This window comes from Phallusia mammillata, chromosome 5, assembly GCF_965637545.1.
Source record: "Phallusia mammillata chromosome 5, kaPhaMamm4.hap1.1, whole genome shotgun sequence".
NCBI classification, from domain to species: Eukaryota; Metazoa; Chordata; class Ascidiacea; order Phlebobranchia; family Ascidiidae; genus Phallusia; species Phallusia mammillata.
Window position 1 is genome coordinate 1,298,841 of NC_137256.1, and position 25,164 is coordinate 1,324,004.

The window sequence follows — 25,164 nt, forward strand, 5'->3', positions numbered from 1 at the left end:
TCGAAATTGTTATGCGGAATTTTGCATAACTAGCTAAAATCCTGCAATCAACTTTCGTTTTTCTGAAATACCTATTTAGGCTTAAGGTCCCCGAGCCTTCGAAATAATGGCAAAAGGGACCGTTTTGAAAAAATAATGAATAAGTTTGAGAACCACTGCTTTACTGCATTGTATGATTGTTTCAAAATAAGGTTATTATGAAAATTAAACAACGCGTACCCCCATTTAATTTAAACAATCGCCTCCAATCCCGGGATTTCATGAAAACTAATCGGGATTTCCCGGGTTGCCAAGGGTAAATGCCAGTTCCCAGCAGACACATTGTAACAAAATTATGCACAAAACAAAAACATGTATTCGACTCCAAGTTTTACACAAAATAACAAAAATGATCAAAGAACCACGTAATTGCGAAACATTCGCAAAACAACTGAAAATTACAATAAATATGTACATGTCGCACAATACATGGTTTGTGCGGTTTAGCCGCTTGGCTTGTCAATCATGTGTGTCGTTTGTCGTTTAATTGTCAGAGGGCGGCTTCAGCCACAACTGCCACGTTAACTCGTCGGTTGTCATGTGGCTGTTGACGTCGTCGAACGTCACGTAAACGCTTCCGAACTCGATCGTAGAGCATTTTCGGGGCGTTGGAGTAGATGAGAGGGTTGAGAGAGCTGTTGATGGGAAGCAGGATTATTGCTGACACTGCGTAAATCACTGGAGGTACAGTTGTTCCACCGAAGTTCAGGAAAGCCATGATTGAGATTGGCACCCAGCAGAAGAAATCAGTAAAGACCAGTCGGATGATTTTCTTTTGCATTTCTGCAACAAACACCAGAAGTTAGGAGCAAAATTTAAGTTGCGCTTTTGAGATTTACCTTGGTTCTGTTTTTCAGCTCTCGCATTTCGGGCCCTCTCATTCACTTGCCTGCCACTGGCAGCCGATCTCTTGTAAATCCAAACGTACGCCACAGCAACAAACATAAAAGCCACGAAGTTTAGAGTGATGATGCCAAGTGAAAATGGCCAAGCCTTGTCGGTCGGTGTCACGTAAAGTTTACTGATGCAAACACTGTTGGTGCTGTAGTACCTGAGAATAACATTCAGTTACAGCAACAATTACTAAAATCCCATTTGCTTGCAACTACGTACCCTAAATATCCTGTAATGTCAAACAGTTCAGTGTAGTTATAATCTTCAAGAATATCCACAAAGTCCGCCCAAGAATAAACATTTTGTACCCCAAAAAGTGCGCCATCGAGTGTCTGGGAATCATTGATGGTAAAATTGTGTCGAAACTTTACAAACCGTTTCATGAAAGTGTCCATGCCTGCAAGAAAACACACGATGGATAAAAACGGTTAAATATGCACATGTGTTACAAAAGTCAACGACATGACTCTTGAAGAACGGATTTTCTTTCATCCATGCTTTGGTTTCAAACAAATGTTGAAATTGAGACGTAAGAGGAATAAAAGCCAGTGTGAATGAAATTGTCCAAGATAAGATGATGGCAAGGATAATAATCTTCAGTTTGGGGAAATATGGCGCAATAAACGGCTGCAAAACATAAGTTGCTTGCTGCAAACACTAGAGCACATGCATTAAAAAATACCTACGTTTTTTACAGCGTAAAGTCGAAATGCTGTCAGCAGGACCATTGTAATTACTGATGTTTCGCTGGAAAGCAAAACCAAAATGCCCATTGAATTGCACGCCCGGCTTGACCTCCAAACAAGGTCGTTGGCACAGTAGTTTCCAGAATATTGAACACCAGCAACGCCGAGCATGAGCAGATAAACTCCCATGAGCAGGTCGGAAATCGACAGATTCAAGACAAGAAGATGGTTGGTTCGAAATGAGGCCGATTGTGATTCTGTCGTCACCAACAGTTTCATCTCAGTAACCATGACGACCTGCAAGTAAAGGAAACCAAAAAGTTATTTATTTGCAAAACCACCTAGTTTGTCGGAACTTAGAACCACGTGTTTTGTTTTAGATTTACAAAATATACCAGGTTTCCAAAGATTGCGAGGAACGCCATTATCCACACAACAGTTCGTAACACCGGGTTAGCGATCAGCTCGTATCGCGAGGAGAAAACGTTTTCATTTGCTCTGCTTGACTTCGTTGGGCATTCGTCGCTCCAGTCAGAACAGTCGCCAAATCCATTGAATTTCTGTTAGTGGCACATTTTGTTAAAACTGCCATGAAAGAAAATTATATAGAATAATTAAAAACCTTTTCCTTCTTCACAAACAAAGGTTGATTGTTTTCGCAATAGAACCTCCCGTCACTCGTGCAGTTAGTTTCGTCGCTTTCATCATCACAGTTTATCGTAAAATCACAAATCTCTGATTTACTTATGGAAACCTAAACACACGAACCTATAAGACAGCGGTTCTCCAACTGTGGTCCGCGGTCCTTCAGGGGTCCGTGAAGCAATTTTGCGGGGACCGCGAAGTACTTGCATAATTTTATTTGGCAAAGTAGCATTTGGAGATCGACTGTCTCCGTATAGCCCTTATTGCGTGACAAAAAACAATTGTTCGCGCACAATCGTAATGTTTCTTGGCTTGTTTGTGATGTCACAAACAAGGCGCACTGTCACTAAATTGCTTTGATTAATTTTTTGTTCATACATAAGGCGCACCGGGCTATAGAACGCAACGTATTTTAAGGAGTATGGTTTAAAGTATAAACACTGGCGTAGAGTACGGGGGTGCGGGGGTGCCGCGTAACCCCAGCCTTAACCTTTGTATAACGTCAAAATCGCATCTTTGTTCAAGTTACGTCGGTTAATTAAAACGTGTTTTCAGCTAAACAAATGCGCTTGCATTACCGCAATTGATCGAACAGACGTCGGTTGAAACGTAACAATCGTAATTGTTTCGCAATAAATGAGCATTTTAATGCAACATAAACATGACTTATAGACCAACGTTTTAGTATTATTTGTCGCAATAACTCTGCAATAAAAAATAAATATAAAAATAGTTAACATATTGATTTCTAAGCCGAGTTTGATGTCCGTGTGCAAAGCTCTGAAACGTCCTAAACTTGATCCAAGGTGACCTAAGTTTAGGCGTTAACAATACATAGTCGCCTATATTTAAAACGTGAGTTGCTTTACTTTTATTCCCCGCCGTAACACGTTACTTTAAACTTAATCGTTGTTAAAATTGCTGATTCGGCAAATCGTCCTTTCGTTACATCAGACGTTATTAGACGCACAGCAAACATTCCAATAGAACACAAAGGAATTGCGCCAAGTGACTATTTGCAAATTAATGTGATAGAAAAAGGTGTCGTTATTTGGTCTTATACGGGTACAGATACTGTACATGGTATAGGCATCGTTATTGGAAGATCAAACGGCGCACCCCGGTAGTTTTTAAAACTCTACGCCTATGCGTATAAAGCTCATTACGTTGTTACGTAGCAAATGTAAGCAAGTCACAATAGTACAATGAGCAAAGGAAAAAATGGGCCTAGCGAATTTCATAGTTGCTAGTTGCTTTTGCCGTAGTTTATTGTGTAAGACGGTGGTTTATTTATATAATAATAGTATCGGTACTGGAGTGTAGGCAATAAAGCACTACTTGATCCATACATTAGGCGCACCGGCTTATAAGGGGCACGATCAATTTATGAGGGAAAAAAAGGATTTAAATTGCGCCTTATGGTCCGTAAAATACGGTAGCTAAAATTCTGGAATCAACTTTCGTTTTGCTAAAATACACATTCCATCTAAAGGTCCACGAGCCCTTGAAATAATTGCAACGGGACCGTCTTGAAAAAATAATAAAAAAGTTTGAGACCACTGCTATAAGATGAACAGAGTAGGGGTTGTTATTATAATCCACAGATGCTAACATACCTTAGCTCCATTTAACGCGGAACAATTGAACCTTCCTTGTTTTGTGCAAGTTTCCGAATATTCGTCACTTCCGTCTTTGCAATTAATAAAACCATTGCAAATTTTTGAACGAAACTTTCCAGAGATTTGTACCACAGTTTCGTCACTTCCGTCTTTGCAATCAGCAAAGCCATCGCAAACTTTGGATTGAGGAATGTTGAGACGATCGTTTGTTGTTGGGCAATGTTTACGATGCGCGCAGAGACGAGGATCCTCATCGTAGTCGAAGATTCGGTTATCAACATTGCGAATTTTATTCTGACAATCCCGTTTCCCGTCACACAACAGCTCGTTGCTGATAGGATCCCACTAAACGACAAATACAAATATTAAATTTATTTTTCGTACCTTATGTTGTGAATGGTTCACACGTACAGTTTGCAGAGAAACGAAAAACAAGACATCGCGTTAGTTAAGCTAAATATCACACATGTCAGGTCTGTTTCGTTCTATGGATAGTAATGACTTACCAGCTATTGTTGGTTGTTCACACGTACATTTTGTGGACACATGCAAAACAAGATATCGCGTTAGTTAAACAAAATATCAAACATGTACGGTCTGTTTCGTTCTATGGATAGTAATAACTTACCCACTATTGTTGGTTGTTTACACGTACAGTATGTGGACACATGAAAAGCAAGATATCGCGTTAGTTAAACAAAAAATCACACATGTCAGGTCTGTTTCGTTCTATGGATAGTAATAACTTACCAGCTGTTGTTGGTTGTTCACACGTACAGTTTGTGGACACATGCAAAACAAGATATCGCGTTAGTTAAACAAAATATCACACATGTAAGGTATATTTCGTTGTATGGATAGTAATAACTTACGTCCTATTGTTGGTTGTTTACACGCACAGTTTGTGGACACATGCAAAACAAGATATCGCATTAGTTAAACAAAATATCAAACATGTACGGTCTATTTCGTTGTATGGATAGTAATAACTTACGTCCTATTGTTGGTTGTTCACACGTACAGTTTGTGGACACATGCAAAACAAGATATCGCGTTGGTTAAACAAAAATCACACATGTCAAGGCTGTTTCGTTCTATGGATAGTAATAACTTACCAGCTGTTGTTGGTTGTTCACACGTACAGTTTGTGGACACATGCAAAACAAGATATCGCGTTAGTTAAACAAAATATCACACATGTAAGGTATATTTCGTTGTATGGATAGTAATAACTTACGTCCTATTGTTGGTTGTTCACACGTACAGTTTGTGGACACATGCAAAACAAGATATCGTGTTAGTTAAACAAAATATCAAACATGTACGGTCTATTTCGTTGTATGGATAGTAATAACTTACGTCCTATTGTTGGTTGTTCACACGTACAGTTTGTGGACACATGCAAAACAAGATATCGTGTTAGTTAAACAAAATATCAAACATGTACGGTCTATTTCGTTGTATGGATAGTAATAACTTACGTCCTATTGTTGGTTGTTCACATGTACAGTTTGTGGACACATGCAAAACAAGATATCGTGTTAGTTAAACAAAATATCAAACATGTACGGTCTATTTCGTTGTATGGATAGTAATAACTTACGTCCTATTGTTGGTTGTTCACACGTACAGTTTGTGGACACATGCAAAACAAGATATCGTGTTAGTTAAACAAAATATCAAACATGTACGGTATATTTCGTTGTATGGATAGTAATAACTTACGTCCTATTGTTGGTTGTTCACACGTACATTTTGTGGACACATGTAAAACAAGATATCGCGTTGGTTAAACAAAATATCACACATGTAAGGTATATTTCGTTGTATGGATAGTAATAACTTACGTTCTATTGTTGGTTGTTCACACGTACAGTTTGTGGACACATGCAAAACAAGATATCGTGTTAGTTAAACAAAATATCACACATGTACGGTCTATTTCGTTGTATGGATAGTAATAACTTACCACCTATTGTTGGTTGTTCACACGTACAGTTTGTGGACACATGTAAAACAAGATATCGTGTTAGTTAAACAAAATATCAAACATGTACGGTCTATTTCGTTGTATGGATAGTAATAACTTACCCACTTTTGTTGGTTGTTCACACGTACAGTTTGTGGACACATGTAAAACAAGATATCGCGTTGGTTAAACAAAATATCACACATGTAAGGTATATTTGGTTGTATGGATAGTAATAACTTACGTCCTATTGTTGGTTGTTTACACCAGGGCTTCTCAAACTTGGGGTCGCGACCCCTAGAGGGGTCGCCTAACAAACTAGAGGGGTCGCAGAGAGCTCTACCAATTTTTGCAGAAACAACTCTATACACTGGCGTAGAGTACACCCCCGGCTGTTGTCTTTGTATAACGTCAAAATCGCATCTTTGTTTAGTTTACACCGGAGTTTAAACGTTTTCAGCCAAGGGCAAACGCGCTTGTAGTGACGCCATTGATCGAACAAACGTCAGTTAAAACGCAACAAATGCAATTGTTTTGAAATACACAGGCATTTTAATGCAGCATAAACATGACACATAGAGTTATAGACAGGGTTGCCATCGACTTGAAACCAAAATCAAGGACAACCGAAAAATTGAGTTTTTTGCGAAACGTAACAAACATTTTTGAACAAATCTTTGCTTTTATACAAGTCATGACATATCATTTGCAATATTTTGGCCAGAAACAATTTGTTCCAGCAACCCGTTGCTCGTAGAAAATACTTCGTGCATCTCACAACAGCTCAGGTCTGGGTTTACTTTTCCCTGTAGTAGGGATTTGACTTGTAATTGTTGAAAACAAGACAACATAAAGACTACGGTCAATAATAAGGACATTTCTTAGAAATAAGGACAATGAACTTTTTTAGGACACACCCCTTCAAAATAAGGACAAACCTTAGAAATAAGGACGGTATGGCAACCCTGGTTATAGACTAACGTTAAAGTATTGTTTTGCGCAATAACTTACTCTAATAAAAAATAGACAATAAATTTACGATTTCTAAGCAGTGTTTAATGTCTGTTTGCAAAGCACTGCGGCCTAAACTTGGTCCAATGTGACCTCAGTTTAGGCGTCAACAATACATGATTTGAAACTTGAATTGCGTTTACTTCTATTTTCCGCCCTAACCAATTACCTAAAACCTAAAACGTTCTTTACGTATCGTGCGTATGTTCTGGACGCACAGCAAACTTCCAAACCACATGAAGAAATTGTGACAAGTGCCTAATTACAAAACGATATGTCAGAAACTAAGGCTAAAGCACGTGAAAGTTAAAGTAGTACACTTCGAGTACCGGTAGGTTGTTCTTAGTTTTTGCTCGAATTAGTCGTTTCAATAAATACAACAAACGTATTTTTTTGACTGTTTATCATATTATCCGTCAAGGGTCGCGAAAAATTTACGGAGAATAAAAGGGGTCGCGATCAAAAAAGTTTGGGAAGCTCTGGTTTACACGTACAGTTTGTGGACACATGCATAACAAGATATCGCGTTAGTTAAACAAAATATCACACATGTAAGTTATATTTCGCTGTATGGATAGTAATAACTTACGTCCTATTGTTGGTTGTTTACACGTACAGTTTGTGGACACATGCAAAACAAGATATCGCGTTACTTATACAAAATATCAAACATGTAAGGTCTGTTTCGTTGTATGGATAGTAATAACTTACGTCCTATTGTTGGTTGTTCACACGTACAGTTTGTGGACACATGCAAAACAAGATATCGCGTTAGTTAAACAAAATATCAAACATATCAGGTATGTTTCGTTCTGTGGATAGTAATAACTTACCCACTTTTGTTGGTTGTTCACACGTACAGTTTTTGGACACATGCAAAACAAGATATCGCGTTAGTTAAACAAAATATCAAACATGTCAGGTCTGTTTCGTTCAATGGATAGTAATAACTTACCAGCTATTGTTGGTTGTTCACACGTACAGTTTGTGAACACATGCAAAACAAGATAACGCGTCAGTTAAACAAAATATCACACATGTAAATTCAACCAACACATAATTAACATTTTACTCACACCAAAACATTTCCACCCGTCCTCCGTAATCTTGTTGGTTGTGGAACAGTCGATCTCGGCACTCACATTCCCACTGTAAACAATCGCACCACCACTTACATTGTGTAAACATGGTAGAATCGAATTTGTGGATTACTGTGTTGACGCGAACTATTGGAACGTTCACTTTCTAAATGCGTGTTTGGCCATCCAGCGTTTCCTGCGTTTCCAGCTGCTCGGGTTTACGCAGGTCGCTCTGTGCAGTCGTAATGTTCAGGTTTCGTGAAAGCAAAAACGTTTTTATTAAATACACCAGGGGTGTCAAACATGCCGCCCGCAAAGTTACTGTTAGAAGTTATGTTTTTTATTCCGGCGGAATACCCTGTCAGATCAGTGAGTTCACATGATACAATTCAATCATTCTTAGTGGTATGTATGCAACGTTTTAAGGATGATCAAGTACCCATCCTTAGAATCAGCAATTGCGATTGTTGCGTCATTGTATGCCATTCTATTATACTCAAAGCATAGTTGGTTCACTCTGCTACAATGTATATCTGTTTGTTATTTATTACAATACCAATTTGTTTTTTGACATACTCAATAGTATTACTGAACATTTTACTCTTGACATGTGCATTTTGGTTGTTGTCATGTTACACTGTAACAAATGTTTGCAAAGTGCGGACCTTGACTTACTTAAAAGTTTGTATTTGGCCCTCAAAGTTGTTTGAGTTTGCCACCCCTGAAATACACTGTGTTATCATGTAAATAATATATGTCAATGTATAATATATGCAAAAATAATGTGTTTGTGGGTTTTTTTTTGGTTCAATTTATCTTGACAAAAGTGGTAGCAAGGTAAGGACAAATAAAAGCGACGATATTAGTCATTAATAGACGGACTAGTTCCGAAAAATACTCGTTTCAACCTACATTGAAAATTTTCCGAAACCGGTGGGTTGTTTTGTCTCACAAAGACACTCATCACTCATATCAGGACAATCGATGACGTCATTGCACACACTTGACCTTGAAATCACCGTGGGGTCATTTATGCATTGGAAGCACAAAGAGTGATTAAAGGTGACAGACGGCAAGCGGCGGATGTCTCTGCAGGGGAAATATTAAATTTGAAAACTACGATTAAAACATCGGGCATTGTGAGCGCTCTAACATACCTGGGATCTGACTTCATCATTTCATCAACCGATGTAAAGCAGAGATCAGCGGAATCGTCGCAGTCTTGTATGGCGTCCCACAGCAACTGCTGGGGCAACGTGCAAGTTTTACCGTTTCTGATGCACTTGAAGCCGTGTCCGTTCGGTCGGGGCAGCGCAGGGCAGTTGTTGCAGGGATCGCCATCACACACCGATGAACGCTTCCAGCAAACCGATTCCGAACACCAGAAGTGGGAAGGGCAGAGATGTTCGCACGGGGAATTTCCATCACAAGGTGCATATGATTTGCAGACCTCATCTTTTGTTTTTGGACAGGAAGCGTTGGTTGGATCGATTACATTGCGACAAACTCCATGAATGTCGAAACAATCGCATCGTCCCGCTGAGCTGGGTTAAAAATAGTTACGCTAGTTGCAACAAAAACAATGGTTCCTAGAGTAGGCGCCGGTGCCCCGCGCGTTGACAATTAAACAAGGCAAATTTGGTAACATCTGCACATGGGAGTACTGAGTAAATGTTTTTATAATTTAACATGAATCCCGATGTTAAACTGGTGTCAGTTTGTCCACTCTTAACCATTATTGAGATTTGTCCATATTAAGGATCACGTTTTCAAACCGTCAAGCTGTTAAAGCAGTATAGCAAAAGGGTTTCAGAAACGATTGTTAAAAATATTTACTTTGTTGCCACGATCGTTTATTCACAAAAAATCAAGTAAACCTACCGACGATAACGTTTTGATTTGTCACATATTTCGGGGACTTTCCCAGTACAATTACATTCGTCGCTCAAATTAGGACAATCGATGACGTCATTACACACACTTGACCTTGCAATGATCATGGAGTCGTTTTTGCACTGGAAGCACAATTGATTGTTGAACGAGGCTTTGGAGGAACGACGGGTGTCCCTGAGAACGAAATAAAGGTCATTATTAAACCTATCACATCATCACAAATTAACAAAAAAACGCGTAAAATGATTTTTTACTTGTTGCCTTGAAAACGTTGCACGCCAAAAATCTAATAATTGCAAGTTTCCTTTTTAGGCATAACCAAAATGTGTACGCTTGCATAAGTGTTACCATAAATTTTGTGTCTCTACGTTATCACTTTTTTTTACAGTAGTCACCTGTGTCTCGCAGTCCTTATGTTGTCTTTAATTTACAAAGTTTTTTATCATAATTTGTTTTCTGTATGGGTGCTTATTTGCCCAAAACCTGCTTATCTTAATTTCACGATGTGTTTTTAATGTTTTTGACATTAATCCCTCTTCACATCTTTTTGTCACGTTCAAGTTTACCATTTTAACTGTTTGATTGCCTCTTATAAATTTATTCCCCGGCACACTTTGCGCTCACTACATCTTTTTAACTCCTATCCTGTCGTAACCTTTCGCAGCTACAATTTCAAGTGTAACCAACTAAACAACCGTTAGGGTGATGATAATTGACCAGTTCGCCCCCGTGACTTGCGAGTTTCCTTGTTTCTGTATTAGTTTTGTCGCGAGCCGTGTGTTTTTCGTGTGCTTTAAGCATTTTTTGTGGGCCACGTGCTGTTGATGGGAGTTCTTCCCCGCCTGTCGTATGTTAACATGTCTTAAATATTGTGCTGAGCAGTGACTTTGCCAATATCGTAGAGTTTTATCCAGTGTTTTTAAATAAAGACAGCAGTGCTCGAACGCGTCTAAACTAGGGTTTTTCGTGGCTAGACGTTAGTGCATTTTTCGAAGGAAAACCAATAAATTGGGCGCCACAATAGTATTTAAAACTCAGTTTATGTATGAAGCACAACCGACCTAAAAACATATACATACCTCGGATCGCCATTTTCAGGCGTGTAGCATAAGTCAGAGCCATTATCGCAATCTTGTACGCCGTCCCACACGAACATTTGCGGTAGTAAACACATCCGGTTGTTCTTGACACATTTGAAGCCGTGACCAGTACTCCAGTGTTGAAAGGCATGGCAGTCATTACAAGGATCGCCATCGCACACAGTTGAACGCTTTAAACATGTCGAATTCGGACAGCGAAAGTGGGAGGGGCAACCGCCGTCACATAGAGTTTTATCCTGACAAGAGATTTCACCCTTGCAATATTCCTGCCTCCGTAGCGCACACACTTTGTTTATTGAAATAATATCACGTGTGTTGTCGCAGCTGTAAAAGTGGCATTATTCTGTTTTGACTGTTATAAGCACAGATTAAAGTGTAATCAACAACCAGCAATCTGAAGTTTGGCCGCGTGTTGTTGCTGCTAATTACCCACCCACATCAGGGTATTTCCCAGGGTAAACGACCAAAAGTATCTGTACTATCGGGTTAATAAGGAATTTTTTCATTAATGAAGTAATAAACGATAAATTATTACAACGCGTAAAATAGATAAGACTGGAATGAAGAAAAATGTTGCTAGTTTTTTGCTTTACACGCGTCGCGCAAACACTGTTGCTTTATTTCACGGTTTAAGCATGCTGTATAATTTCGAAGCCAGATGCTGGATTGTAACAACAATGACGTTTCTACAAAATTTTGATCAGTATTTATTTCTTCACTGTTAAACATTTAAAGCGGCAAGTAGAGTAAATAACAACATAAACGTCATATGATAACCGACAAAGTTCACCTGATATAACTCGACGATGGGTTAGCAGGGTAGGTGGGAAATGTGGCTCGTTTCTCGTCGCTTCCGTCTCTGCAATCAGGATAATTATCGCAAAAGTCCCTTAAGTCAATTATTCTCCCATCATCGCAAGTAAATTCTGCAATCAACAATCACAAACATATAATTGTGGGTCGTTTTATATTTGCATCACAGTGACAGTTAACCAATGCGCTACAACATAACTATTTAAAAGCACAGCAGAAATAAAAAAATTAAAACCTCTAAATAATATAACTTATTTATTTCACTGAATAAACTTAGCTTTAAATAAAGCGTTAGTTTGTTGTTCAATAATCAAACATTCAAAGTTACTCCCTGCTTGGCATGGAGCCGGTGCGATGAACCAAATCAAGGTTGCAGCGAAAATCATTACGATGAGATCTCTAAAGAAACACAACAGCGGCACTGTTACATGAGTGACAAACTTGAACCTGCGTCTTTCCCTGAGCGTGTGCTCATAACATACTTTACATGTAAGATAATTTGATTACCTTTTCACGAAGTGGTGCAACATTCTTCCTAAATCTTTTAGTCGAAGTTTTCTCAATAAACAACTAAAATTTTTAAACTTTCTAAACTGTGAATTACCCAAAAAAAAGTATAAAGGATTAACCAGGCTGTTTACTAAAAATACTGAACTTCTACCTCTGCGGCCACAATGGTTTCCAAACGTATTTTCCGCTTTCAGCAAACCAGGCAGATGATTGTCACTTCCCAAGCCCCGCACGTCAGCAAGACTTCCTGTTACGAAAAAATAAACTGTTCTTAATATTTGTTCCGCTGTTTACATTCTCGTGCAAAATTACGCAAATTAATTTCTGTGCACTAAATATTTACGCAAAATGCCGCAGAAGTAATGGCTATAGTAGGGATGGGCCGAGCCAGAACCCGAGTACTCGGTACCGAGCATCGCTATTTTTGATGCTCGGTGCTCGGCCGAGCAGTTGCACAAACTGACCCGAGCACTTAATTTGCATATTCATACTAACATACGATAATTTTGTTTGAAAGGTTGTACAAGAACACAAATGACTGTTTATTTAAATGCGTTATTATTGTGAAAAAACGTGTAGATATTTGGTTTATTGCTACGCAACAAAAACTTAAAAAACAATTTTTGTGAAAAACGTTGTGACAAAACGTGTACTTCATGGGCCTGTACAGCTTAATACACCGCTGGTGACGTAAGCGACGTTGTAATGCTAACACTTGCGTGTAATAGGGAATGTTTGTGACATAATGCACCCGAGGGTAACGTGAGGTGCTCGACCAAACAGAACATTTGCAGTTTTGGCACATCCCTAATGGCTAGTACTTTTTAAAGCGAAAAATATTTTTGTAAGTTTTTGTGGTAGGCAACTAGATTAAACTCAAAACACAGCTTGTAAAAATCAATTGTTAATTGCAGACAACAATAAATTCCCAGAAATCCCGCTATTGGTGATATTGATTGACGTTTCCTCAGCCGTTATTGCGCAACGAAAATTCCGAATCTATTATATTGGTGGTTTTATTTAAACGCATGTGTTAATAATAGAACATTGATATAAAATGGCTGCAAAAATATTATCTTTAAAATAGAACCAGAATTCCACAATTTAAACGCAAATCATAAGATTTTTCCAGAATTAAATTGAGACAATTTTAACAGCTTTATATCTTATTTGGAACAGGTTCTCAATTTGAACCGGTTACAACATTTAAAAACAATTTCTTGTTGCGCAATACAAACACTTGTGACATCACAAATAGGTTTTTCGAAGCACAATTTCGTTTTACAGGTTGAATGCTTTTTTCTTTTGTTCATGCCCCAACTAACAATGCAAGGGAATTTAGTTCGCAAATTCGCAACCAAGCACAAACAAACGTTCCAGATTTCTTCCTTTTCTGCTCCACAAACCAGTCGTTGCCAAGAAAAGAAAAGTGCAAGTATTTTTGTGGTGGTTGGTATAGCACAAATGTTTTTTTTTATAAAATAGAATCGTCAAGCTTGGGAAACCAGCGATCTAAAAGCTGTTTTGCTTAAGTAGGCCTACCATACGTCCTCTTTTTGGAGGACATGTCCTCCTTTTTAACAAAAACCAAGTTGGCCTCCGAGGACAAAAAAATGCCCAAATACCCTTCTTTTTAAATAATTTCTGATTTACCAAACACATATGTGACAATTATGCCTTTGAAAACAGCCAAATATACATCTTCAGCTTATTTTTTACGAATACAGGTTTTACATTTTTGGAAAGTATTACGCTTATTTCAGCATTGTGATAAACGTTAAACTCTATCCAACGTCTAAGTTTCTGAAGCTTTATTTCTTAAAGTATTTTTTTACAATGTGTCCTCCTTTTTGGGGTGGAAATATGGTAGGCCTAGCTTAAGGCAGAGCATTTTAGCTCAGGGGCGCACTCAAGTGGCCCAGCGTGGCATGTTCCTCTTATAAATTGCAGGATTTAGTCGTTTTAGGTTAAAATGTTACAAGGATAGAAGTGACCTCAATGAACCAATTTTATTTCGACAACACGAAGTGAATCCATTCACCGCAGCGCTGGTCTGAAAAGAAAATTTAATTTGAACCGACCAGCCCTGATCAAAGTATATGTAAAACACAAGTCTTCCAACCCATTGTTACGCGATAGAACCGCATGGACGCCATTTTGTGTCCAAATTAATACAGCAGGTGTAGGGAAAAACACATAAATTGTCTGATTTTTACAAACTGGTGGGCTTTAACGCGAATTTGATAGATCAAACGAATAAAACACCAACAGGCCCCATGTGTTTGTCCGGAACAGACTAAGGTCTGTAACAACCACAATGACATAAAAACATTCCAGCAAGAACCAGAAACATCCACAAAATATGTGGGGACTTGAAAAATGTTGTTGATTCCTGTTTTGGCATCTTTGAATTCTTTTCTTAATTTAATACATTTTTAGGATATTATGAAATAACTAACAAAGACCTGAATACAAAATTAAAGAAGTTATATCGTGAAAAATGTTAAGTACGACTCACACTTATATAGCTGTTAGGGGTAAAAGTTTTATTGATTAAAATCGTTTTTCAAAAAACTAATTTAATTGCTTAACAGTTTAATGAGCAGTGAAATGAAACATATAAGTGTGGTAATCATGCATATCCATGTTATCGCTTTGAAACAAAGTTATACACTATAAAATTAAATTGAATTGAATATACTGTACCACACAAATGTTAATACCAAATAGTGCATAAAAAGAGCAATAATGAAATGGAACTGCAAAGTTGTTTTGAAACTGGAGCAACATTTTCAATTTAAAATATTTTAAAAAGAGATGAGAGCATTTAAAATGTGTGAGCTAAAAAAGTTAAAACATCTAAAATTGATTAAAAAAATTAAGTGCTGTTAAATGGATTTCAACACATAGATTTATAAAGAAATAGAGAAAGTGCATAAAAACATCTAATTCACTTTTGTAGCATTTTGAAAATCCAAAGTTATTGAATGGTAGCCAACAACTTTAATATAAATTGTAGACATAAAATATAAACAATCTTTACTGGATTAAAATAAGCAGTTTTTTTTTCATTTTTTACTATTGACATTCGATAGTTCATAAGTTCTCTATTACTAGTTGACAATGCACTCAAGAGTGAACTTGTAAAACTAAACAATAAATCAATGGAACAGGAAATTTGACATGGAAGTCATTAACAATACAACGGAGGTTTGGTGGGTCTAATGATGATGATCAATTAATCACAAATATCTGAAACATGATTTACATACACACACTGATCCAGTCTTCGTTGGTGGTTAAGTTTACTCTGCTTGTTTTTTAAAGTTTTTGTTCAACAACATCCAAGACGAAAATCCACAAACTAGGGTCTGCAGAAACCACTTTATCTTGGCGACTGTGTCCGTTATTCCGTATCGGTTTGTCAGATGTAGAGTGTAAAAAGCCTCAACCAGATGAATAACTAATGCCACTTGATAAGCAACTCTTGTCCCCCAAGGATGTTCGTAAGCCAACCATCGATAAAATGTTCCAACAGGGCCCATGTACTGATCTGGCATTGCTTTCTGGTTGTAACTTGCAAAATGTAGGAAAGCAAACAACGAAATTGATGCAATCCATATCAAAAGTGACACACTTTTGAAAATATGCAACAGATGATTTGCTATTAACCATGTTTAAATTTTGTTTGTTAACAGTTTTACTAAAACCTAAAAAACAAGTTTGCATGTTTAGCAGAACGTTTTGCTACAAGTTTGCTAGTTACAAAAATGACAGAATAAGTTTAACAAAGTTGTAAAAAATGCAGACATTTAATAACTTAGCTGCAAAACACAAATTTCCAGACTACTCCTTGAATTTAAGACACATTGTAGTGAGGAAAACATAGTTCGAAGAACATATGTACAAAACAAGGTATTGTCAGCCAAAAGACTCTCAGAAGATTGTTTACAGACAACTGTCCAGTACCAAGGAACACTTTACACGGACTTAAAAAGTATTTTAATCATAAACACTACTGCCAAAGTACTTGTGTATATACATCCAAATCCACTGAAGATTTCAGGACAAAAGTGCGTGGTCAAACTTGACCGGAAAAAAAAGAAAAAAAAGGGTGAAATCAAGATGCGTCCCCTTCAGCAAAGGGGACCCATAATTATTTGTAGCAAATTTACCTGTAATTTTTGATGTTAGTTTTGATTTCAATAAACTGTTTGTGGCTATGGCTTATGTTTCCATGTTGTACATGAAAAGTGACCATCATTTTTACATAAAAAAGGCAGGTCTTTAATCAAGAATAGGACAGAAATTTTCCTTAGAAACCAGTAGTTGGGTCCGGTAACATATGTTTAATGACATCCTGTCAAGATATGGCAAAGGAAAATCCGGAAACCTTTTCCATTCAAACATTTTATTACTGTACAGTAAACAGATACATATGTACACGTAATATGACGTCACAATGTCAATTAATTCAAACTGTAGTGAAATATATATGATTTAAGTTATTTATTGGCAAATAAACATTAAAATGTTTGTATTCCTTTGCCAAAATGTTAATGTGTGTAAGAGTTTCCCAGAAGAAGTTACATGTTTGCCCAACTTCGCTACGCTACATCCAGTGTAAACACCCGGTTCGCTCAACTTCGCTACGCTACGCTCAGTGTAACGGGTCTTTAAGCTGCCTGTTTTCTTGCAAGCCTGTTAAATCCTTTTTTATATGTTTTGACTTTACAAAATTGTGACTTGAATTAAGTCCAACCCAATCAGATTCCACTAAGTTTGAGCAATGACATAAAGTTTTTCTCAGAGAAACACAAGTTGCCTATTGGATTAGAACCCACAATCTTGTAGCTTAAGTGGTTGCACTAACCGTTTGTCTATCATGATGACTACTTTAAGTGTAGATTATTATGTTAAATAAAAAGTGTAGAAACATTGCAATACCTGTTCAAAACAAACTTTGATTTTGATCGTTTGGTGTTTGCTTGTTTTACAACATCATAAAATGGACCTTCGTGGATTGACATTTCATGAAAGCCTCTTTCCACAATTTTTAGTTCATCCACATTCATTTTCTAGAGCAAAGTTATGTTTAAGCAGCAATGCATCCTCAACACATGTAGTATGAAACTTGTACCTTGGCATCAACACTTTCAAACTATTTTGTGTTTCCAGCATTGCTTCATCCATTGCAGATGATACAGATTCACTTTCCTGATAATTAATAGTGAATAGAAAACAAATATGTTAAATTTACACCACAATCATTTGGTGCCCAGAACGATAACTTACATTTTCAACAGCCATTGTACAGGTTTGCAATTCCACATGGCTGTTGCTTTCGGCATCAATTTCTTGCAATCTTGTTTTCAATTGTGAAGCTTTTATTTCAATCTTTTTGCCTCCATCAGGAAATTTCGACAGAAACTGTCTAAAAACAAAGGTTGAAACCCATACAATGGTGTTCATACAAATGTAAATGGTGATAACTACTCTAACCAAGACCTATGTCTTGCCACCATCTGCACTAATGAGACTTTATAGGTCGAAACAGTGTGCACTGTTTGCGGCTATCTTATCATTTATTGGATTAAAGCATAAATATATATATACAGTGGTGGGATTCAGCCGGTTCGCACCGGTTCTATAGAACCGCCTCACAAAATTTATGAGATCAGCGAACCGGTTAGCATTACTGGTTACTGTCAATGGACTTTCCGTAACAGAACTGGCTGAAAAATTTGACTTTTGTGATAGAACCGGCTGGAAAAAAAAATTTGAATCCCACCACTATATATAAACAGTATAGTGATCATGATCATACTAACAAGAACAGCGAATTGATCTATACTGACAGTAACAATAAAAAAACCAACGACAAAACAATGAACAAATTAGTTTACTTGTTTGCCAGAAGTTTTTCTTGTCATTCCAATAGTTCCACAATTTCAGTTCGTGTTTTAGTTTGAATGTCGACTTGGTAACTTTCGTTTACTGGATGTTGGATTGCTGACAATAAACTTTGGCAATGTAAAAAATGTGGGTTCCTGTGACCATTATTTGGATGCTCCATTCTTTGGCCAGCCTTAGGTTGTTTAAATCTTTTACAATTTACAACATGTGTTCTGAGATCATCTGAGATCCCCGCCATCGATCCTACGAAACCTAGGAAACAGAGGAGATGAGCGACGGCCACTTTTCAACCAACTTCCATCGCAACGAACTGTCCTCGGGACACCCAGGTCTGCCTACTGGATCACAGGAAACGTCCTGAGGAACCAAACGTTTCCGTTTAGGCGGGTTTCATTTGGCCAGCAGAACCCGCGGGTTCAACCACCGTCTTATGCAACCGGACGTACCCCGCCAGGTTCGTGCGGTCGGTTGTGATCCTACGTCAGGACACACCCACAATACTTCAAGCATCATTCAAATAACAGGACACTTGACTTGATAACCAATGGGTTTTCTCGGTGTCCTTGCTGTTTTTATTAAACAGTTCGTCATCAATGACAATTGGATATAGTGACAATGCAAATAAAAACTTGACTTGACTTGACTCACATATTTAAATGTTTGAGTTATAATTACCTGGTTTTTATGCTGCAGAAATATAATCAGTATTAATGCATTTTTGTCACAATGCTTGTACCCTAATTATGCTTGGAAAAAGTTATTAATAGCAATTTAAAGTAAATTTATAAACTATGTCACACACAAACTTGTTCCCAACATTTACACTGCGCAAAATCGGGTCAAAGTTTAGATTTTCGATTCCGGTTCAAACCAGGGAGGGGAGGAATTCGCTTTCATTTTTACATATGGTTTGTAAATAGACATCTCTAGTAAGGTGCCCTGCGAAGTTAATAAAAGACCAACATAAAATTAAATGATCTTTGTATGGTTTGGCATCTTGGTCTATTGGGGAAGCATGGAAATGTTTTAAATTGATAAGATAGGATTTTGTCTTTAAAGGTTGGGAACCACTAAGACAGACCATTAGTGTTTCTCAAACCAAGATATTATATTTAATCCACTTCGCGTACTTTAAATGTGTTAGAAAAGCAAAGACAATACAAATGTTGATATTGAAAGGAAAGAATCAAACAATCGTAAAAAACATCAAACAAACAGAATCACACCAAAAATAAGAAACACTGACACAGTTACAAGCAAGAATTGTAACAACAGTAACTGGTACATAAATGATCAGGATTCAACACATAAAAACACTAATCAGGCATAAATCAGACAAGACAATGAGATATTGTGCCGGTTTATCTGCGTTTGGCACTAAAACATTAAACGCACTGCAGCTACACCATATTAAACGTTTGTTCAGTATTTTCTATGTTAAATGCTGTCACCTAATAAATAACAGCACGCATATAGTTGGATAGAAGGCATTTAACTTGCTCTTTAAACGCTTAGGACTGTTTTCACCAGAACACGTACGTACTACAACATAACAATTACACCTAATGCAGTGAAAGGAGAAATTAAATCACTTTTCACGTTGTGCTGAATGAGCTAATATCGGGTTTAACGGCAGTGGATATTCCCCCGTAGGTAATTACCCTTTCTCGCCCCAAAACCAAGGGATAATTTGTCATTTTCATTGTCATCCGTGACCTTATGGCAGACTTGGACAACTAGGTTTTTTTTCGGTTTTTCAAATTAGATTGGAATTAGAATTAGATTTAAGCCAACCAACTTTAGTTTGTTTCAAATTTGAACGTGTAGATTTGCACATTTAAAACAATACGATTCGGTGCAACTAAAACGTGTTCGAACGGAGCTGAGTTCCAAATTTCACTGAAAAACGTGTTTCAGTGATGTAGTTTGGTCATGTTAATTGCATGGTTTTGTGCGCTTTGGTTACAAAATGCATGCTCAGATCACATGCCGAAAAATGTCGTTGGACAAACTAGCGTTTTGGGGGAAAACTGTGAATTAGATTAGAATTAGAGCTTACTCGATAATTCTAAATTGGATTAGAACTAGAATTACCGCCATTTTGCTCTAATTTGCCCAATTAGACAACTAGAATTATCTAGTTGTCCAAGTCTAGACTTGGTCTAGAGCAGCTGCTTATGGTAGGTAATTTACTTTTTGAAAAGAGGGGGTTTAAATGAAATTCAAATGTTTGTTTAACAAGAAGGTTAACTGCTGTTGTAGAGCATTTCATCACAATAATACAAAATCATACAAACAAAAGAAAGTTTTGTTAGAATTAGAAATGTAATTTGGTGCAATGCTGGTTTTATTTTTATCTCTACAAACTATTATGCATCGTATTTAATCGATTATAAAGCGGATACTGTAATGTTCTAAATTGTTTCATATAACGTATAAACCAGCGGAACGTAGGTCTAACTGTAACGAATAAATGCAAATAAATTTTGAACATGAAAAAAATAAAAACGCAGAGCGGACTGGAAAATAACATTAAACATAAAAGTTTACACCGCCCTTGATTATAAGCTGCCTGAATGTGGGTGTAAAGACTATGCAAGTCACGGCTTACAGTGTTAGTATGTATTTAAAAACACGTTATGTCCCAATGCGTGACTGAATTCGTCACTTTGCTGCCAGCAACGGCACCAGTTTGTCAAACGCCACCGTTGGAAAATTGTTCAACACACATTTGAGCAGATTTGGCAAGCGAGCAAGCGGATTGGTCCAGCATAAGTCACCTGTCAATTGCATAACAACCGTTGCAACATCACAGAACTTGTAGATGCTGGGTTCGAAGCTAGGCTGATGCTTCTTGCTGTGTCAGTTTGTTCGTTGAGCTCGATGGTTAAGTGGGTTTGTTGATAAGTTCTTAGTTTTGTTGGATCTCACCAACGTGATGTGGTTGTAAGACCTGAATAATAAATTGAAAATTACCACCAACTATATAAGTTCACAAAGCTAAAAACATTACCTTCGATTTTATAGGATAACATTAATTTAAAAAACAGTGTACTTAGGCTACTTAATACAAGGCATAAAAAGAAACGGGAATAATTGCCTTGAAGGCGTACGTAAGGCAAAAAAGTTTATTTTATTTGTAAACACTCCTTTTAGCTCAAGACAGTGTTAAGTTATTGTAAATGTACACAAATGAGATATAAGTTTTTTTCGTGTAGCATCACATAAACAGACTTTTGGCATTACCTTGTGACTTCATTGCATGTGTAGAAGGTCGATGTTGTGCTGTCACCTTTTCTGCAACGCCTGAAAACCAAGAATGTAACAACGGAAAACCCAACATACATTTACCGAACACTATCTGGCAGAAACACTAAAAACACCATGTTTCTCTATGAAAATAACAAACTACCTTTTAAAGCTTGTCGCGAATCTCGTGCGCAGATCAAACTGGCGCCTTATTTGCGGCGATGTGATGAGTTAATGTGCTCAGCGCCTGAACAAACCAACAATGTTAGAAAAAGGATTTAAATCATGCAATATCAACAACTTTTATCAACACTCATAAAACACAAACAACGTTTCTCTAAGAAATAAAACAGCTACCTTGTAAACTTGGACGTTAAGGGCAAGTGTATCTCGACCATTTCATCGATGCTGAGTTGATCTGCTGTGAAACCTGGAAACAAACTACAAGATATGGAGAACGGTCAGATAGTTCAGTGTAATGTTTATCAGCCTAACGCGAAACGAGCATTACCTTGCATAGAAATATTACATCGATTCTGGTTAGGTGGTTTCGTTGACCTGTTGACCTCTGTTCGTTGACCTGTTGACCTTTGTTCGGTGACCTGTTGACCCCCGTTGGTTGACCTGTTGACCTTTGCTCGTTGACCTGTTAAAAATACAAAAACACTCTACAATGAAATGTGTATAGAACGTGTTGTATGTAAAACCTTGGTAAAGCAGTGGCAGTTGTAATCGTTTATTTATGCTACGCTTACCCTTACTACAAATACCAGACGTGTTGAATCTTAAAACCTTGGGGCCTCCTTGGCCGGTAGATGGCGCTAAAGGTCGGCGGAACGACAAGAAAATGATTTTTTGTTTTTGAAAACAATGATAACTAACATAACAATGTTTCAACATTCACATAAACTCCTAAACTTTTAAACAATCATACAACTTAAATCGCCTAAAACCTGAAAAACAAAAACAAGATGTATGTTAAACCTGAAAAATAAGAAACGGGGTTAAAAACTTTATCTATATTGCAAAGATTCAATTTCAGCAAAAAACACAAAACACACAAAAGCACAAAACAAAAATAAGTTACACCTGCAGAAAAGTGCAAGAAAATTAAAATATTTAAAATGCAAATTTCTTATTAGATCTGCAAAAACAGGAAAAGTTTAGATCCTGCAAAACAAAAAAATATATTAAAACCTGAAAAACAATAAATATACTAAAAGCTGAAACACAGAAAAGAATAAAGTTAAAACCTAAAAAAAGCAGGTAATAGTTAAACTCTGAAAAACAATAAAAACCTGCAAAAATAAAACAATATGGTTTGTAAATATTGCAAAATTACAAACATACCTGGAATGCAATAATTCAATTCAAATTGTTTCCAATTTTGACAAATAAAGAACATAAATGTGGCACTGATTCTAAAAAGCACAAAACAATGTTTAAAAATGAAATGTAATGTAAAAACGGACTTTCGGAGTAACTTGGAACTTTCTACATTCTACCACTTGACGATGGCGGTTCGCATGGTTAGAGCGACGAGCAATAAACAAAAACACAACAATATAATAAAGAACCTGTCGGCTGATGTAAAAAGGCACAACACCCCCCAAGAACTGGTCTAACTAACGGAAAATAAAAGGATAGAAAAAGTGGACTGGCACACATTTTGGTTGATGAAAGAGGGAAAACGTAAGTTCAAAATACAAAGGCAAGCAATCGGTGGATCAAATCTTCGTTGGTCTCTCGCACGCAACCGGTGTTAGAATGCTTCGATCGGAAAAGTATTCCTGAAAAAACGTTGGAACCGCCATCGTCCCTGCGCGGCCGACGTAAAAGCACACAAACTTGCCTCAACTAACTGCCCTTCATACAACCGCCGCAAATTAGCCTAGAAAAGTGGAAGGTGAGTCTGTCGTGTTTTACAACCACCCAAAATGTCACTGCCCCAAAATGACTGGGTGGCCGGGTCAAGCAGAAAAACTGAACTGAAATAAGATGTAAGTAAGTTTGCCTAAATCCACGAATAAAAATGGGCTTGACCAGCAAACAAGGGCATTGGGGCAATAAATAAACGCAATTTTTACATAATAACGATTTATTCGTAAATATCAAGGCCACTAACACCACATGCTTGACATCCAATTCGCAGTCTCTTCTTAGTGAAGAAAACTTAGAAACGGATATACAAGCATGGATCATACATGCTGGCCAAAACCCGAAAAAAAAATCCACAACATCCCTAATTTTACAGTTAGTACAGGCGCAGAAGTCTTGTTTGAAAAGGAACAGTGACATTTACAGCGTATAATTCAACAGTATCGCGTCACTGCCCCTTGCCCTCAGAGCCCCCCCGCAAGGACCCAAATGAATTACGCAACCGCCGGGCTGGGAAAAAATTAACATCAGTTTGCGCCCTATCAGGGTGGCTCGCGGGACTTTTCGGGCAAAATGCTATGCCGGCCCCCTCAGGTCCACGAGCCTGGACTTTCATTGGGAGTAGCGGTGTCCCTACTATGGCCCCGCCTACACCGCGGCCAGCGAATGCGGTGGAGGCCATGCCAAGGCCGTGTTTCTTCTATACGCACCTTATGTTAGCTAAAGCCATTTAGCAACGCGCCACGCCTAGCTAGAAATCGATCTAAACTAAGGCCCTACGTGGCGCGCGAATCCCAAACGTACCCCACCTATGTTACCTATAACCTACCCTTAGTTAACGAGTGCCACTCTAGTTATAACCCTAGCGCCAACTTGCTGACATAGTAGCACTCCTGCAGACTTGGACTATTCTTTGACCACCGAGGAAGACTTCCTTCACGAGTCAACCTCGGCAAAGAATAGGTCACTCACCCTAGCGCCAGTTAACCTAAGTTAGGCCTAACAGTTCCGCAAACCAGGTTGACCCACGACAGACTCCTATGTTTACATACAAATAAATATGTGAAGTTGAGGAACGTTGGTTGATGGATTCAGATTGGGTGAGATGAAATCGTAGAGCAGACGAGTTGATTTGAATCTGTCAATAAAAAATACATTATATTACAATATTATATACTGTAGCACTACGTTTTAAGCTTAGCCTTGTAGTTATTGAAAAACAACAAAGGTTTCGTTGCGCTCGAAGCCAACACTTCTACAGGCAAAAAGCGCGGGAGACGCGAGTTACTAAATCAGCGCCTTAAGAAAAAGCGCCGTTTGTTACGTCACAGAAAAGCGTGCGTTGATAAACTTGCCACATACAGTTAACGCTTCAGTGACTTGGTTCTGTTTTGACAGCCAAGTTAACTTTTGTTTACCAGTTTTAACAACACAAATTTAAATGTTAAATAAGTTAATTTTACCTGAACTTGGCGGCGGAAGAATTCTTTATAACTTCTGACGGTGTATTTACTTTCGATGATTGCTGCAGAATATATTACTTATTAATGTCAAGTCTAATTTTCACAATATTTGTTACGCTAATGACGCAAAAAATAGGTACACAATTAGTTGTATATAGAAATATGAATTGCAATTCACACAAAATTTATAAACTACATGCCATACACTTGGCAAAACATTATCCTTGCACAATAACATGTGGCGATGTACAGCAATAACTTAACTTTTACAACGAAGAATTACATTGAAACTCACGTTACATTAAAGAATTAAATTGGTTGTAAGTATATATAACTATAAAGAATCAGATAGCAACTCACCCTAAAACACCGCCAGCCTTCCACCTCCGCACGCCACCAA

At 37.6% G+C, this 25,164-nt stretch overlaps 2 protein-coding genes and 2 long non-coding RNA genes across 6 annotated transcripts; all 4 read right to left on the bottom strand.

The window, feature by feature from the left end:
• Positions 1-322: 322 nt before the first annotated feature.
• LOC145228017 (uncharacterized) lies at positions 323-12,223 on the bottom strand. Its single transcript, XM_080092988.1, has 15 exons — positions 12,190-12,223; positions 11,726-11,861; positions 10,915-11,259; positions 9,824-10,009; positions 9,100-9,486; positions 8,855-9,031; positions 7,940-8,012; positions 3,881-4,228; positions 2,242-2,373; positions 2,015-2,179; positions 1,620-1,916; positions 1,383-1,560; positions 1,153-1,330; positions 879-1,090; positions 323-822 (listed from the first exon to the last, which is right to left on the bottom strand). The coding sequence occupies exons 1-15, from the start codon at positions 12,221-12,223 to the stop codon at positions 530-532; spliced, it is 3,141 nt and encodes a 1,046-aa protein (XP_079949114.1). The 3' UTR covers positions 323-529.
• A 4,326-nt stretch (positions 12,224-16,549) lies between these two features.
• Positions 16,550-18,792, bottom strand: LOC145230637 (uncharacterized). Its single transcript, XR_013860708.1, has 4 exons — positions 18,165-18,792; positions 17,554-17,692; positions 17,399-17,475; positions 16,550-17,336 (listed from the first exon to the last, which is right to left on the bottom strand). It is a non-coding gene; the product is annotated as an uncharacterized LOC145230637 (long non-coding RNA).
• A 471-nt stretch (positions 18,793-19,263) lies between these two features.
• Positions 19,264-22,372, bottom strand: LOC145230635 (uncharacterized). Of its 3 annotated transcripts, none has more exons than XM_080096106.1 (6): positions 22,179-22,372; positions 21,935-22,069; positions 21,781-21,853; positions 21,587-21,670; positions 21,421-21,480; positions 19,264-21,127 (listed from the first exon to the last, which is right to left on the bottom strand). In XM_080096106.1, the coding sequence occupies exons 1-4, from the start codon at positions 22,321-22,323 to the stop codon at positions 21,664-21,666; spliced, it is 360 nt and encodes a 119-aa protein (XP_079952232.1). In that variant the 5' UTR covers positions 22,324-22,372; the 3' UTR covers positions 19,264-21,127; positions 21,421-21,480; positions 21,587-21,663. The 3 variants fall into 3 exon arrangements, with proteins under 3 accessions (XP_079952232.1, XP_079952234.1, XP_079952235.1); XM_080096108.1 differs by having other exon boundaries at positions 21,409-21,480; XM_080096109.1 differs by having other exon boundaries at positions 21,781-21,864.
• Positions 22,373-23,422: 1,050 nt separating this feature from the next.
• Positions 23,423-25,164, bottom strand: LOC145229037 (uncharacterized). Its single transcript, XR_013860340.1, has 3 exons — positions 25,125-25,164; positions 24,765-24,826; positions 23,423-24,439 (listed from the first exon to the last, which is right to left on the bottom strand). It is a non-coding gene; the product is annotated as an uncharacterized LOC145229037 (long non-coding RNA).